Source organism: Acartia tonsa, chromosome 12, assembly GCF_053477335.1.
Source record: "Acartia tonsa isolate MP-2025a chromosome 12, ASM5347733v1, whole genome shotgun sequence".
NCBI classification, from domain to species: domain Eukaryota; kingdom Metazoa; phylum Arthropoda; class Copepoda; order Calanoida; family Acartiidae; genus Acartia; species Acartia tonsa.
Window position 1 is genome coordinate 22,648,680 of NC_137271.1, and position 17,326 is coordinate 22,666,005.

The 17,326-nt window shown below is 39.9% G+C and overlaps 2 protein-coding genes across 6 annotated transcripts in view; one reads left to right on the forward strand and one right to left on the reverse strand.

The window, feature by feature from the left end:
* LOC145334758 (phosphatidylinositol 4,5-bisphosphate 3-kinase catalytic subunit alpha isoform-like) overlaps positions 1-15,009 on the forward strand; it is a 60,329-nt gene extending 45,320 nt beyond the window's left edge. For 4 of the 5 annotated variants that reach the window (XM_080180357.1, XM_080180356.1, XM_080180359.1 and 1 more), the window contains 7 exons: positions 912-977; positions 1,362-1,465; positions 1,993-2,097; positions 3,169-3,259; positions 12,108-12,198; positions 12,516-12,601; positions 12,920-13,256. In XM_080180357.1, coding sequence (XP_080036483.1) covers positions 912-977; positions 1,362-1,465; positions 1,993-2,097; positions 3,169-3,259; positions 12,108-12,198; positions 12,516-12,601; positions 12,920-13,000 — 624 coding nt within the window. In that variant the 3' untranslated portion in view covers positions 13,001-13,256. Of the gene's footprint in view, positions 1-911; positions 978-1,361; positions 1,466-1,992; positions 2,098-3,168; positions 3,260-12,107; positions 12,199-12,515; positions 12,602-12,919; positions 13,257-14,887 lie in introns of those variants that run through there. The other variant, XR_013884953.1, reaches the window with a different exon arrangement.
* Positions 14,937-17,326, reverse strand: part of LOC145334759 (uncharacterized) — a 29,469-nt gene continuing 27,079 nt past the window's right edge. Inside the window, exon 10 of the mRNA XM_080180360.1 lies at positions 14,937-15,066. The gene's annotated coding sequence lies outside the window, so the exon portion shown is untranslated. The remainder of the gene's footprint in view (positions 15,067-17,326) is intronic.

The following is a 17,326-nucleotide window of genomic DNA, read 5'->3' on the forward strand; positions in this document are numbered from 1 at the left end:
TACGCTTTCTAAATTGTTCCCACAAGGAATCATCATACCTTCAAAGTTTAGTGTTAAGCACTTAGCGACCCTAATTTTAGAAAAGCTTCGCTTTTTAAAAAAATGCGTATCTCGATAGTAAACTTCATTATGTGTCTTCTTCACCAACTTTGCAAATGGTCCAAGGACAAGGGGATGGCTAACTTGTATGGTTAAAAAGATGGCCATTAGCGAGATCTCAGCGGAAAATTAAACAAAAACGTCACTAGATTATATATTAGTGGCTGCGCCTTAGCATTCAGAGGCTTGATTTTCGAAGGGGTAGGTAATGGTAGAAAATAGCCTAAAACCATCTTAAGACTTCAGTCAGAGGCGTGCATTCACTCCCTTCACAAAATTAAAGGTTGTTGATACACCTCTGTACACCCCACCCCCTTAAAAACCAATGGAGTGTCACACCCTTTAAACTTGGTTAACCAAAGTTTTCAACCAACGAATAAATTAATTGTAAAAATTTGGATACACAATACACATGTAATTTAATGTGCAATGTCCCCTCCCTCCCTGTTATAACCAGTAAAACTAGAACTGTTGTGGTGAAGAAAAGAATTAGATGGTTAATTTAATTCTATTTGTCAGACCTCACACTCAATTTATTTATAAGTAATGCACAATAAACAAACTATCTATCTATCTATACTTATATAAAAGTAACAGGATGTTTGTTAGTCTGTCTGGTTCTCAAATTTAGGGAAGCTTCACTTAGGTCTGTGGTTTGTTTTAGGCTATTTTTTGCCCCCTTTCTTCTCTCCCCCTTTGAATTCAAATCTCCTGCTACGTGTATCATAGGTTTTGACTTTATTTGCACTGCGTCATACCTAAAAAAAATCCTAAACAAAGATTGTGTTGTTAATATATTTGTATTATTTTAGGTTGATTCCACTCACTTGTACAAATGGATAAAGGAGAATAACAGCAATCCAACAACTTTTGGATCCGTAAGTGTCAAATTTTATTAATAAAATGATACATTTTTTAATGTTTAGTTTTTTTTACTTTCTCTTAAAGTTCCCAAAGAGCACAGCTTCTTCACTTTGAAATAAATAAAATTCAGAAAATGAGAAGAAAGTATTTTCTTTATGCTAATTCGCTGCGGAAGGCCCTAACCCTGCGGGCTATCCTGTGTCCAATATAACCTAAAGTAAAAAAAAACCGGAGAAGAGTGGTTGGGAGGGGGGCAGTGTTTTATAAAGATCCAAACATATGATATTGAAAGGACTTATATTTGTTGAAAAGTTAATTTTATGATAATAAATAAATATGTAAATATGTACCTACGTTTATACAATAAACTGACTAATATCATATAATTCTCTAAATAGGAGGGAGAAGGTCGGAGAACCAGACTGGAGCAGGCCATTGAAACTTTTACCTCTTCCTGCGCTGGTTACTGTGTAGCAACTTTCATCCTTGGAATTGGGGACAGGTAGGGTGCAACTCTTAGTTTAGTTGGATGTTTATCAAGATTAGGCGTCATATAGATATGTTATTGTAAAACTAACGTAATCCTATTATTGGGGGAAAGGTAGGGTACAACTCTTAGTTTTATTGCTATGTTTATCTGGATTGAGGTTACATAGATAAGTTATGTATGGTAATTGTTTCCTTTACCTCATCCTGCGCGGGTAACTGTTGCCACTTTCATCCTTGGAATTTTGGACAGGTGCAACTTCTAATATTTTTCGAATTTTTAATCATAATTAGGGACCTTTCAATTTTGTTATTATTTAAATTGAACAATTAGGTAGGAGTTGTAGTGTGCAACTTATATTTTTTTTAGATAGAAACCTGTAAATTTGAAAAAACAAACATTACAATGACAATTCTAAGTTAAGCTCTCTGGGATCAATTCAGTTGATTTTGAGATCTTATTGGACACACAAACATCTAATTACTCCAACAATTTTAGCTCTAATGCAAAAATAATAAAAATAACTTATTTTTTCCATTCAGACATCCTGACAATATAATGGTAACAGAAGAGGGTCAGATTTTCCACATTGATTTCGGACATTTCCTGGGACACTACAAGAAAAAATTTGGCATCAACAGAGAGAGGTCGGTAGAGTTTTTACATTAAAGCTTATGAAATATCAGAGATTTAAAAGGATAAGACAATGGGCGATAAATTGATATAAATCCCAAATGATGATACACAAAATTACTTTTCTGTATATTACAATTAGTGATGAAACGTTTGAACGCTCAATTTAATGCATCAACCAATCAAAATTCATTAAAAGTCTCCAAGTATTTAAGCGAACGAAAAAGAAAACAAAATGTAATTATAAAACCAATCAAACTTCATTAAAAGTCTCCAAGTATTTAAGCGAACGAAAAAGAAAACAAAATGTAATTATAAAACTTTGAGGACCAGTGTAATAAACAGCCCATGTCCCCTCCATTGCTCTGACGGTTTAGTTTTACATAAAAGCTTATGGCATATTCAGAAAATTTTGGAAAGGGAAGAAACGTTATATCATGAGTTTGCTCAAAATGATCTATGTGAAGCTTATCATAGAAGGAGAACCTTATCAGTTTAGTAATTATCTTAAGCTTGAGACAAAAAAAACTTTCTACTTGATATAATACTATTGGCTTCACTCCTAGCCATTAGGAGCTGTACCTGCCTTAAGAGGTAATAGAACAAAAAAAAGACATAGGACATCAAGCTACTTTGTATTATAGACAAGGAAGTCAACAATATTGAAAAAAGTTGCGCTGCTGAAAATGAAAATAAATACCTAACAACAAAGAAATTTGAATATTTAAGAGAACTTAAACTTGTAAATAAAAGTAATAAATTATAAATAAGGTTGGAAAAGTGTCAAGATATTTTGAAAGTTAAATACTAACATATGCAGGAAGGAAGGGGACATTGGGCTTTTTATTACACTAGTCCCCAAAGTTTTATGATAACCTTTTCTTATCCGTTGGATTGATAACTTTAAGGACTTTTATTGAATTTTGATTGGATGGTTCATTTAGTTGTGTGTCCAAACGTTTCAATCACAAATTTTAATCTACAGAAGTAGTAATTTTGTGTATAAACATTAGGGATGTACATCAATTTATTCATTGTCTTATCCCTTAAGATCCCTGATTTGTCATCCTTGTTTATTTTTTCAGAGTTCCTTTTGTTCTTCCAGAAGATTTTATCTACGTCATCTCCAATGGAAAAGAAAATCCACGAAAATCCCAAGAATTTGAAAAATTTCAGGTAATTTATTATATAGAAATTACTCTGGTACCCAAAGTTTTTCTGGTGGGTGAAAAAAGGGGAGGGGGTAAAAAGAGGGGGTGGGCCTATTTTTAGGGTGATATTAACTAACAGTGTTTATTTATGAGAACTTTTTTGAAAGCAATTTTACCCCACTTATAGTTATCAGAATTTAATGATTAATGGCTTATTTTCTTTGTTTTTTAAGGCAATTAATAGAACAACAAAAAAATATTTCAGTTTTTTTTTTAAAAAGAACAGTAAAATCTAAATTTCAAAACTTAGGTGTCAACATATAAAAATGGTTTTAGCGCATTTTTCTTTAAAAAATGGATTTTCTGTAGTCGACTTTGGGGGGCCAGTACTCCCTCCCTGGTTGATATATCAATGACCTGCAAACTTTGATATGTTCTAGTACATGTCCCTAATAGTATCTGTATACATTTTAGCTCTATATCTCAACTTTGAAGTGTTTAGCAAAAGGTTGATTATTTGAGCATAAGAAAAATGCGCTAAAACCATTTTTAGATGTTGACACCTAAGTTTTGAATTTTAGATTTTACTGTACTTTTTAAATAAAAACTGAAATATTTTTTTGTTGTTCTATTAATTGCCTTAAAAAACGAAGAAAATAAGCCATTACCTAATCATTAAATTCTGATAACTATAAGTGGGGTAAAATTGCTTTCAAAAAAGTTCTCATAAAAAAAAACACACTGTATTACATAAATTAGTAAGCTTTTTGTTTGTATCTAGAGAAGGATTTCGCTAACCGCTGAACCGATATGGCTCTCCTTTCCAGTGGAGCTTTTATAGGTCCTGAGATGGTTTTGGGCTATTTTATTTCTAATAATAAGTCTCGATATTGTTTTAGGCTGTTTTATATCCTTTTTACATGCTTTTACGACATTTGCCCAAAACCCTTTTGGGCAATTGGGCGGCCCGTTATCGAAAAAATGCCCAATATGACAACCCTGGATGTAATTGTTTGAATCTCGGCCCTAAAAGCGTCAAAATAAAAGACTATAAAAGTTACTGCTGATGCTATATCAGATATACGACATTAATAAAAGAGTAGGGTAGTGGAATGCCTATAACAAACCCAACGCATTATCATGCATAGTTAGGATTTTCAGACAAATGTCGTGCAATCCAAGGATGGTTTGGATGTTAGTGCCATAATAGTTATTTCTCGCATCGTATTATAAACGGCTTTCCGCGGATATAGAATGTACAATTATAAGAATTAAACTAGTTTTTTTAGCCCCGAGGTGCCGGAGGCACCGGCTAAAAAAACTGGTTTTAATCTTATGATTGTACATTTCTATATTCGTAGAAAACTGGATATAAAACGATGCTAGACATAGTTTTTTCGTATGGATGAGAACCGGTTCCTATCCACCGGATTCAAATGAATACGAGAAAACCTATTATAAAGTTCTTTCTGTCCCTACGTTATTATTGACGGTCACCAGAGTTAGATACACCCTTCTCCATCGTCATGGCTGTATGTGTGGTATCCGCCTAGGGTAAATGGCAGACACCAGAGTTCGAATAAAGACTACGGCAGTGTGAACAGACGTGGACACCTTACTATAGAGAAGCTACGCTTCTCTAGCTTTCACTAGACAAGAATCAACATCTATTTCAGTTGTCACTTTATTGGAGGTGTAAAGGATACTAAAGATATATACAACAAACAATAACTACATGGATAGGAATAAATGATCATAACATAAAAGCATTATAATACATATACAATAGTCAGTTTGGGCAATCATGATTCCCCATCCCTGGAAAGGGTGGGGGGGATTAAGAATACAGTTAACCATAATATAAATACATATGGATTAGGAATAAAGATGGTTAAAGATAAATCATACAGTAAAACATAGATGATTGCAATGGTTAGGTAGATGGCTATCCCTGTCTGGGGCAGGCAGGATAGCCCATGGAGCAGCACAATAGGTAGATAAGCATAGAGGGGTTGAGTGGTAGGTCTGGGTGCTAAAGAGGGAAGGTTTGATGATTACTTGTGACAACAACAGTCTGTGTGGGGGCAGGTTTAGATCCTTTATCCTCAGGGTTGAGGTGGTGCTGATAACTTGGTGGTTGAAGGGGAAGGTTCCGGTGCTTAAGATGGGAGAGGGAGGGTTAACACCCCTCCCTCCCTTTGCAGGACAACTGAGGGATAAAATCAGTACCGTTATCTGACATCTTTTCAGGTGGCTTCATAATTGTAGAATAACAGGATTTAACTAGGTGCGTAGCATCACTATAATGTCTTGGTTTCTGCATGGTCCAGAGCTGCCGAATACCACAACTCTCCCCTCGGAAGGCTGGAGGGGTTGTCTGCACCGCCAGACTTCCGACAGTGGTTGCGGCCTTCAGTTTGTTGTCCTTGTGGAATGGGTCCGCCAGGATACCAGTTGCTGGACGGTGGTGGACTCCAGCCCTCCCCAGGCCTAACGGAATCGGCTATATCTGCTGGAGTAGCTGGTCCTGTTGGATCTTCTGGCCGTTGGATGTGTACCTCTGAGGCCACCCTGGCAACCTCCAGGGGTGGTACAGCACATGAGGGGGCTTGGACCAACAGCCGCCTGGTATACACCTCTGCAGGTTTCTCCACTGGGCTGATGGTCTCCATCGTGTTGGTCACCTTGCTGCTGGCAGGCTGGCTACTGGATGCAGGCGCAGTTTCTTCGCCCTCGGGGCTGGTCAGGTTCATTCGGCTTCCAGGGTCTCTGTCAACGCGGGCAGGTGGTGGTTGCCATACTGTAGGAGCGTTGCCTCCTTCAGGCTCATTCTGGACATTGGCAGGGTGGTGCATGGCAGTCCGACCTGCGGGGTAGGGAAAGGTAACAGTCCACCCTTTATGCCGGAGGCTGTCTTGGATCTGCAAGGGTGGCTCCGCTCTAGTTGGCTGGGAGACAGGCCCCTCCACGGACACTGCTGCTAGTGGACTGGAGGCACAAGGCTCCGGATTTCCTCCCCTAGCCTGAAGGGGTCCAGGCACATTGTCTCCATCCTGGGTAGACATAATTGTTGGGGATCCTCTACTTCTATGGTTAGGCTCGGCCCTTGGCGCATCTAGTTGTGTTACTCCCCAGGCAGCGGTCAAAGCTTCTTCAGTTTGGCTGGTAATGGCTGATACCCTGGCTCCTGGGGCAGATGCAGGGGGCGCAGGCAAGTTTGGCCCAGCCCAAACTTCCTGGTACACCAGTGCAATACAATTACCCTGGCTTGGTTGAGGGAGGTAGACAGCTGGATGCAGTGGAGGGTGAGGGACAGCTGGACTCTCCCTGCTGGCTGGGGGCTCTGGCTGGCTGGGGGTGACGGGTGTCACCCCTTCCTCTGGGGCTGCGGGCTCATTCCGGGGTCCAGGTATCTCGGTGGCGGCGACGGTTGTCGCCCCAGGCACCAGTGTGGGGGCGCTGGATAGCACACCCAGTCTTCACAGGGGTCCAGGTCTCTCGGTGGCGGCGACGGTTGTCGCCCCAGGCACCAGCGTGGGGCGCTGGATAGCACCCCCCAGTCTTCACAGGTGGCGGCGACGGTTGTCGCCCCAGACATCAGCTTGGTGGTGCAGGGAAGCACCTCTCGTTCCTTCCAGGTGGCGACGCCGGTTGGCGTCCCATACATCGACTCAGACTTCTGGGTAGCCGCGGCCCCAGTGGCGGCAGCTAGTTGGGGTGACGGCTGGGCATCTCCCTCCAGGTGGACCTGGGTGGCAGACTGGTTGCATGCAGGTTGTTGGGCGGCCTGGTGTTTCTTCATTGCCCGGTCCCAACCGGTTCTACACTTGGCGACTGTGTGGCCGTTGAAGCGGCAGCGCCCCTTCGTCCAGCTGGGTCCCATCAGGCCGGCTTCCCCAGGGTGTATCAACCTGCCAGGTCTCTCCTCCTCCAGTTGGGGCACCAGCTGACAAACAGGGTCTCCCCTACTAGGGGTCAGGCGGTGCTGGGCTGCTTGTGGTGGCTCCTTGGTTACATTCAGCCTCCTCCCCATACACACAGGTTCCTTCCATCCAACAGCGGCTCTCCTCCCCTGGGTGGCGAGGCCAGCCTCGGCCTTAGCTTCTGCAGGTGCTTCTCCACATGAGGGATCCTGCCTCTGGGTATGCCAGGTGGTTGGTAGCAAAGGCTGTTGATGGTGCCAGTCGGAGAGGGGGCTATGATCTCTGGGGGGTACCTGTGGCCAGTGTGTGGACAGGTACCCACAGGTGGACCAGCAAGGCCCAGAAGATGCCATACTGATGGTAGACTGAACTGTATTCCGGGCTGTCAGCGGCCTGTTGGTCGCCACCTGAGTTGGGCCAGAGTTGCCAGCTGGTATTGCGTCCCTGCCAGGCTCCGTCAGCTGCTGGTGGGGAGCCCCTGCGGTGGTTCTGGTTTTGGCAAGGGGTGGCCTTCTTATTGACTTCCCTAGTTGGAGCTCTGCATCCTGGTGGGCCTCCATCTTCAGCAGCATGGGGGAACTTGGCTGGGACATGTGCAGTGGTTCAACAGAGTAGCGGCATCTGGTCTTGGAGTGTGGGGGAACAGCCTCACTGCTGCTGGTCAACCCTGCTCCCTCCGTGCTGGGCAAAGTCTTCCACTGCAGCAGGTCACCAGTCCCCATCCTTAGGCCGGTCCCCAGTCGTTCCATGCCTGGGGGCTCCCAGGGAGGCTTGGGTGGCGGCTCCCCCACCCCCAGGTACGCGTCGGGCATCTGGGTGAAGAGCCTATTCCCCTGGGACCGCTCCCCATCCTCCAGATTGGTGAGGCCAGTGCCAGGGAGGACCTTTCCACCCCAGAAACAGGTGGTACTGGCCCTAGGGCTGGGCCCCTTTGAAATCTCAGTTCTGGTAGTAGTGTCCATCTTGGGGCTGGCCACTAAGTCTCTGAAGCTGGTTACCTTCTCTTTAGGCTCAGTTGCATCGTTCAACACCCCCAGGAGGACACCTACAGGTTCAGCAATCCCCAGTCCAGTATTGTTATTTCTCGTGCGTTGAGCACCAACTGAACAGGAGCGGGGCAGCGGAAATTCAGTCACCCTTCCAGACAAGGGCATCTCAGGGACCAGGGGTCTGTGACCTGGCATGTGTTTGATGTTCACTGTACTCAACACAGTAGGCCAGAGTAATAGCAGAAGCAGTATCGTGTATGAAAAAGCAGAGAGTGGTGGGGTACAGATGTTGGTGGTTCTGGTCCAAATGAAGACTTCTGTCCACCACAGTGTCAGCAGCAGGCCTAGGCACACAGTTAATGCCCAATCATGAATGTCTTCTATTTCCGCACGTCGGGCTAGGGGCTGCCAAGTTCTTATCTTGTAGATGTAGGAGCAGAGTAGAGTAGCCGCGCCGCAAGGGGGTTCGAGCCGGCTCACCCCTAATATAAATACTATAGCTGTGTAATTAGGGTGGTAGTCCACGTAGCCATAGGCTCGGTCCTCCTGGCCCAAGAGTTTCTGTGGCTGGCGCGTCCCCATGGTAAGTAGCAGGGGGTTGGTCTGTGGGTGCCAGCGTCTTGTTTAACTGTTGAGCCTGAGTCGTTCTCCTTTCCAGTATAGCTCTTGATTTCTGTGATAACCAGCGGATCTTAGCTTGAAGGTAAAAGGAATATGTTAGGGATCCACAGATGTCTCTAGGAGCGTATCCGCTGGTAGATATATGGATAGGTAGGCTAACTATATATATATATATATATGGCTACACTCCCATATATATATATATACGTGTATAAGAATATCCCCAGAGCTAGCTAGCTTTCCTCCTTGCTCCAAAAAAAATCACGCTTCCTCTGTATAAAGTTCACAACTATGGGGTCGATGGTCCAGGTACACACCACCACTGCCCAGTGTGGGGCATCAAGTCAGGCTATGTCCACAGGGTGGGCGTACTTTCGTTCAGTTACCATATCAGTTTCCAGTGTTGTATGGTGGGGGTTTAGTATTCACTTACTTGTACCCATGATACAAAAAAAACAACATTATTTATCACTTGGGTATTTATATATACATATATTTGTTTCACTAACCACTCAGCTTTGAAGTAGGGTTGGCAGGGCTAGGAGATGTTGAGGGTCTGAGCGGGTTTAAGGAACTGGTTTAGTTTTCCTTATCACACTGTAGACAGGGAGGGAGGAGCTTGCAAGTTTTTCTCCTAAAAAAATATCTCTGATGTATGCTATAGAGAGTGGCCCCTCTCCTGTGTGGGTGTGTGTGTGTGTGGGTGTGTGTGCGTGAAATCTCCTGTCCTTGCAACGCGCGTCCGCACCTTCAAATCCGCGCACACTGGGAAAACGCGCTCTCACCCCTCAACTCGCTCTCTCATTGGTCAGCTTCGTCCGTTGGATTTATGATATTTTTCCGCACTCTGTTGCGCTACCCGTGAATGGCGCTCTGTGTGTCCGATCGCTAGCCCCACACTACAGACGGACTTAGTCTAGTGTGGGTAGGAAGGGGGAAGCGCGTAAGGGGACGGGGGTAACTCCGTCCGTTCCCCCTGTGAGGGAGGGGGATAACTGTGGGCTGGTGTAATATTGCCTTTTCTTCTTAATCCTAGGTTTATCTATTATATCACCCTGATTGTATTTGCCTTCAATGGAGAGGGGGGCTTCTCCCCTTCCCTTGGAATAAGGGGTGTATTGTTATTGTGCTGTGGGCTTGAGATGTTTTGATTGTATATCAGGGTCTTTATTATATTACATCTAGATTCTATTTTTGTCCTTATCACAATTGCATAACAGATTTGTTTACCAACTCTGTTCTATTTTTAGCTGTTATCACAATACCCAATAATCCAAGCCTGGTCTATTCTTAGATTTATCACAACACAACAATTTGTTTGCCAAGCTTTGCTCATAAATCTATTGTTTGGCCATCACATCAGGGTGGTAATCCCTGCAATGTAACATAATATCTGTTTTTCTAGATGGGTGGCTGCGTTGTAGCCTCTCAGGATACTCGGAGTTGACGTAGTTTTTCTCTGTTCTGGTGCACTACACTCGTATGTTAGCTCGCAGCTTGCAGCTATGTGGCATGTTTCAGCCTATCGGCGGCAGGGAATGTCCCGTCCTGCTAGCGCCGCTTGCAGCTATGTGGCGTGTTTCAGCCTATCGGCGGCAGGGAATGTCCCGTCCTGCTAGCGCCGCTTATCCAAATCCAGTTGATGGCGGCAGGGAATGTCCCGTCCTACTAGCGCCACTGGTTCGGATCCTGCTATCTCTTGCAGTAAAATTGGCCTATTTTCAGCCGTTTACACTTATTTGGCTTGTTTCAGCCGGTCCGCAGGCCTGTTTCAGCCCTTTTGGCGCTCAATTCTCCGTTAGATATCAGCGCTGCTCGCGGTTATTCATCAAATTTCGCTGTCTCGCTTCCACAACTGCCGGATGCAGAGTTAAACTTTGCTGTCCAGGGTGGGTAATTCAGGTTGCTTGCGTCAGTTTTGCCAGATTCACTGCTGGGAGTACCTTAGCCTCAGATGCGCGTCTGCTCTACACTTGTGGTTCGCCGTAATCTCACACAGCTGTCACCAAAGTTGTGGTATCCGCCTAGGGTAAATGGCAGACACCAGAGTTCGAATAAAGACTACGGCAGTGTGAACAGACGTGGACACCTTACTATAGAGAAGCTACGCTTCTCTAGCTTTCACTAGACAAGAATCAACATCTATTTCAGTTGTCACTTTATTGGAGGTGTAAAGGATACTAAAGATATATACAACAAACAATAACTACATGGATAGGAATAAATGATCATAACATAAAAGCATTATAATACATATACAATAGTCAGTTTGGGCAATCATGATTCCCCATCCCTGGAAAGGGTGGGGGGGATTAAGAATACAGTTAACCATAATATAAATACATATGGATTAGGAATAAAGATGGTTAAAGATAAATCATACAGTAAAACATAGATGATTGCAATGGTTAGGTAGATGGCTATCCCTGTCTGGGGCAGGCAGGATAGCCCATGGAGCAGCACAATAGGTAGATAAGCATAGAGGGGTTGAGTGGTAGGTCTGGGTGCTAAAGAGGGAAGGTTTGATGATTACTTGTGACAACAACAGTCTGTGTGGGGGCAGGTTTAGATCCTTTATCCTCAGGGTTGAGGTGGTGCTGATAACTTGGTGGTTGAAGGGGAAGGTTCCGGTGCTTAAGATGGGAGAGGGAGGGTTAACACCCCTCCCTCCCTTTGCAGGACAACTGAGGGATAAAATCAGTACCGTTATCTGACATCTTTTCAGGTGGCTTCATAATTGTAGAATAACAGGATTTAACTAGGTGCGTAGCATCACTATAATGTCTTGGTTTCTGCATGGTCCAGAGCTGCCGAATACCACATATGTACTATTTCTGTGAAATTACTCATCTTTATTAAAAGCAAAGCTTTTCTACAATTAGGGTCGGTTCGTCCGTACGTCCGCCATTGCAGTTTTTTCTTTTCGTTAATTTAAACAGGTTAGAATTGTCCTATCGATTTAAAACTTTGCTTTATGATTCTTATAACAATACGTCCATGTAAAACATACTGATTTTTTTCTTTTTATACAACAAATATTTGTATGTAATGCTTATCATATTCATCTATTTTTTGAAATACTGACTCCTATAACAGCAAGGTACAATGTCATAGGTGAAGCACCTCTATAATCATCTACTAAATGTAAGTATGCATTTAAGCAGTTTTTTCATCAAATTTACTTACAATTTTACATTTATATTCTGCTCATTCATTTATAACAATGTTCGTTTGTCCTACGATTTCAGAGCTTCGCTTTTATGAAAGTAATCACCCTTATTTTTTTAGGAGCTATGTGGGAAGTCAAACATAGCTCTAAGACGACATTCTTATTTTTTAGGAGTTATGTGGGAAGGCATACATGGCTCTACGACGACATTCCAATCTGTTGATCACTCTCTTCACTATGATGCTTCCAACTGGCATTCCAGGTAACCAAGATACAGTGAGATATCTAGATGTCCTTGCTATCTTTAGCTATACACTAGATAGACATCAAATTACACTGACATTTTTCTGCCAAACTATCTTTTAATCGCTAATTTTAAATTTAGTTTTAAAAAGAAATAAAAAAAAAATTATGGTTTAGGGGTATTTTTGGGGGGTGTCTCATCCCCCAATAAAATAGCTTGAAACCATCACAGGAACAGTATGTATTTTCTCTGAAAAGTAGAGCCCAATCGGATCAGTGGTTGTTGAAATCTTAAACTTCCCCTATCAATCTCTATCAATATCATTTTTTATCCAGAGCTTCAAAGTCCCAGTGACATTGAGTACCTACGGAAGACCTTGTCTGTAGAGAAGACGGAGGAAGAGGCCCTACAGTACTTCCAGGTAAAGAACAGCAATTAACATTTTCCCGCCTTTTTTTTAGTTTGAATTCTAAGCCACTCAATAATATAGGCTTTTAGTGCAAAGTTTTAAATGTATTAATTAGATTAGATTAGTTTACCTAGATGAGATTAGATTTTTTTAGGAAATTGGACAGGCATTAAATTACACTGGTACCTAAAATTATATACCTAACCAACTTATCTAATAGATGTTTTTAAAACTTTGGGTACCCTATCAGTATAGAATTTGTATTGGTTAATTCCAAACCAGTTGTGTGCAAACTTCTCAACCGATAATTTTATATTTTCTATCTTTCAGCAAATCTTCAGTGCAGCGTATGGCGGCAGTTGGAAGACAAAATTTGATTGGCTCTTCCACGATATTCACCACAGATTCTAAACCAATCAGAGAGCTCTATACAAAAATCCGAAGATTATCATTGGTTCTCATATTCACATCATTAGAAATGAACCAATCAGAAAGCTCTGAATAAAAATCCTCAATTTTTATTGGTTTTAATAGTTATATCAGTTAAAATTAACCAATCAGAGAGCTGTACTCAAAATAGATGATTTATAATTATTTCTTAATAAGGGATTCTAATTAGAAAATGATGATTCAACGTATTGAAATCATTGTTTAAAAATGATTAGGTAGGTATTGACTCAAAGTTAAGTGCAAAATATCATTAAAAAAATAGTTATTTATCGCATCGTATTATAGAAAGCTTTCCGTGGATATTAAAATTATTATATCACAACCAGTTTTGTTGGCCTCCGGGCCCGAATTTATAATATAGGTATGATTTAATTTTATATTAATATTCGTGAAAATTATATGTAATATGATGCTATGCATGATTTTTCAGTATGGCTGTGAACCGGTTCTTATCCAGCGGTTATTAATCGGTTTCTAAGCAATACTGGAATAGTTATTTCTCGTATCGTATTATAAACGGCTTTCCGCGGATATAGAATGTACAATTATAAGATTAAAACTAGTTTTTTTAGCCCCGTGGTGCCGAAGGCACCGGCTACAAAAACTAGTTTTAATCTTATGATTGTACATTTCTATATTCGTAGAAAACTGGATATAATACGATGCTAGACATAGTTTTTTCGTATTCATGAGAACCGGTTCCTATCCACCGGATTCAAATGAATACGAGAAAAGGTATTATAAGATTAATGTTTTAAGGGGGTTTCTTATTATGTCATTTTTTTGATATTTATTTTCAATCATTTTTTTATACTGTTATTTTTGTATAATATAATCAAGAATTTTTATAGATAATCATTGGGAATATTATAAATGAAAATTTGAATTAGTTTTAAATTGAATGTTTTATAAATGGGAATTTTCTAATTTTCTTGCAACTTTTTATACTAAAAATATTCTCTTTTTTTTCAACGTTAAAATTATAGTGAAGGGTAAGTAGTTATTTTTTTTTGTTTTTGTACAAAATGAAGTTGAATAAAAAATTAGGGAAGAGGTTAGTTGTGTTTAAAAGTACAGTTACACAGAAAGGGAGGGGTCATTGGACTGGAAATTTCACTGGACTTTGGCTCTAAAACAAGGGGCTCGGCAGCCGCGTGTAAGCCTCAGTGAAATCGTTATATTATTATAACTTTGAAATTCAGCTGGATGTGTAAACCTGTTCCTAAACAGACAATTCAGCTTTTCAAGAAATTTTTTTTTTGTAAATTTTTTTGCGGGTTTTGATTTAAGGCGGATGATCGGCCGAGGCTCGGCTGCCGAGCACTGGGTAAAACGTTTATATGTCCGTTGTCGGACAAATTCTTAAAGGGGCGTCCACGTCCATTGTCTTCCCACTTCTTAATTGTTTGCATCGAAATAAAATAATCTGGTGATTCTAAATCTTATTAAAAGTCAGAGTCGCTTGTTGCGATCTGTGTTTTCAGTTAACAAAGACACTTGGGTGAAAATTATACACAAACAAAATGTGAACGCTATTATTATAATTATGGATCTAGTGCAGTTCACGGTGAAATGGTCCTGGTAACGATTATCTTCAAAAATATATGATTTTATAATCTTGCAGTGCTGCACATAAATGCACGAAAAAGACTCTTTTTACACGTTTTTTATTCAGTGAAGCTTTCCCTGTGCATCAATGGCTCTTGACTATTCCTGATTATTTAAAAGCTTTCTTTTGCCGCTTAAACATGAACGCTCAGCTGTTTGGCAGCTAGCAGCCTTTAAGTTCAAAGTCAATAATTTTGGATATACTCGTTACCAGGAACATTTTACCATGAACTGCACTAGATCCATAATTAATGTAAATTAAAACTGGTGAAAATGAAAAAAAACTATGTTTGTTAAAATTATTGAATTTATTAATGAAAAGATCATGGTGTATTTTTAAATAAATTATAATTGATCAAAAAGTGTTTTTGTTAGTTTTCTTGTTGAATTGTGCTTGCCAAAAAATTTCAGCCAAATATCTGAAAATAAAATAGTTATTTATTGCATCGCATTATAGACAACTTTCCGCGGATATTAAATAAAAGGAAGATTAAAAGATTTAAGTTTTGTTAAACCCAAGGGTTCGAAATGCCCGGGCTTAAAAAAAAAACAATTTTTAATTTAATATTCGTTGAAATTTGTCTGTAATACGATCAGGGTTGTCGAATTGGGCACTTTTTTTCATATTGGGCGGCCCAATTGCCCAAAAGGGTTTTAGGCGGGTTTTGGGCGCCCAAAAGTGGTTTTGGGCACCCTTTTTGGGCAAATGTCGTAAAAAGGATATAAAATAGCCTAAAACCATACCTATTATTAGAAATAAAATAGTCAAATTTGATAATCCAGTTATTATAATAGATTTAAATAGAAAAAGTAAAAAAAAAAATTTTGGGAGGGAATAATTTTTTTTTTTGGGGGGGGGGGCAGTGGGTTTCCTCCCCCCATTTTTATTTTTAGTTTAAAAAATTTTAAAAAAGTTTTTGGGGGAGTGAAATTTTTTTCTAGGGGCGATTTCTCTTAGGAGGGTGGTGGTACCCTCCCCCAAAATAGTTATAAACCTTCCCAGAACCTATGAGAAGCTACGCTGTTAAGGAGAACCCGATCGGTTCAGCGGTTAGCGAGTTCCTTCGGTACAAACACACAGACACACAACCAAACAGACACACATCCTGTTACTTTAGTATAAGGATATCACCCAAAAAATAGGTCCGCCCCCCCCCTCTTTTTTTACCCCCTCCCCTTTTTCTTTCCCTCTAAAAGGGGGGTGCCCAAAACTGCCCGAAAGGACCTTATATTGGGCGGCCCAAAACCGCCCGCCCAAAATGACAACCCTGAATACGATGCAATACATGATATTTAGGCTTTTACGAATATCTACTTAATACCGCGTTATAACTAAAGACGTTAAAAATGGGTCCTACTACTAATTAGTCATGCGCGACAATAATAGAAAAAATAGTTGGGATGCTTTAGCTCAAAACAGGCGCTACTTATTTCCATGCACAGTTAGGACTCATAGAAAAATATCGCGCAATTGAATAAGTTGGTGGCTGTCGTCGGGTGTTTCTTTTCCTAATACGCCGGGTGTATGGACAGAAAAGGAGATAATACAAATGTTGTTTTTCCTGCCGTTACCGTTTCAGAGCTTCGCTTTTAGGAATGTTGTCATCCTCAATATTTAAATAGAAATAAGTTATAATATTCTTGTACTTTTTATATTTGTACCTTATAATATTATATTTAGAAAATAATGTTTATGAAATTTAATTTAAGTAACCAAAATTCTTCAAAAGAAGTTGTATCAACTTTTTTTTTATAGCTAGCCGGTCCTTTTAGTAAGTAGTAGATGTAAAATTTTTCATAGAATTCAGATATGCAATCGTTTTTTTTGTAGACCTCTTATTTTTTAAGTAATTTAAGTTTTAAAAAAAAAAAATTAAGTCGATTTTAAGGTACTAAAATGCAACAAAAAAAGAAAGAAAATGGCCATTATGAACAAAAATAGTAAGATCTTTAATTTGACACCTTACTTTTTCAATTCTGTCAGGTAATTATTGAAAAAATCGATTTTTTAAAACCCACGAGAATAAAAACTTTGAACTCAATTTTATCATTTCACAAGTAAAAAAATATGGGTTCATATATACCTTTAGAATCAGAAAAATATTACGAATCCATTGTAAGCAAAATTGAAAAAAAAAAGTTTACAATATAGTATATAAACTACAATAAAAGGAATTATATGAAAATATCATATTATATTGTACAGGCAACGTCTTAACTTTTGAATTGGGTATAAAAATGGGAAGGGGGTATAGAGGGGGTAAAAAAGGGAAGACAATAGTGTTGCCAGAACAAAAAATCCAATTGGCCATTTTTATATTTTTTTATTTTTTTACTTTTTTTCAATTTTGCTTACAATGGATTCGTAATATTTTTCTGATTCTAAAGGTATATATGAACCCATGTTTTTTATGTCTGTTTGAGAAAATATTTAGGTCTAAAGTTTTTATTAAACCGAGGTTAAAAAAATAGATTTTTTCAATAATTACTCAACAGAATTTTAAAAGTAAGGTGTCAAATTAAAGATCTTACTATTTTTGTTCTTACTGGCCATTTTCTTCTTTTATTTTGTTGCGTTTTAGTACCTTAAAACCGACTTAATTATTTTTTTAAAAAACTTAAATTACTTAAAAAATAAGAGGTCTACAAAAAAACCGATTGCATATCTGAATTCTATGA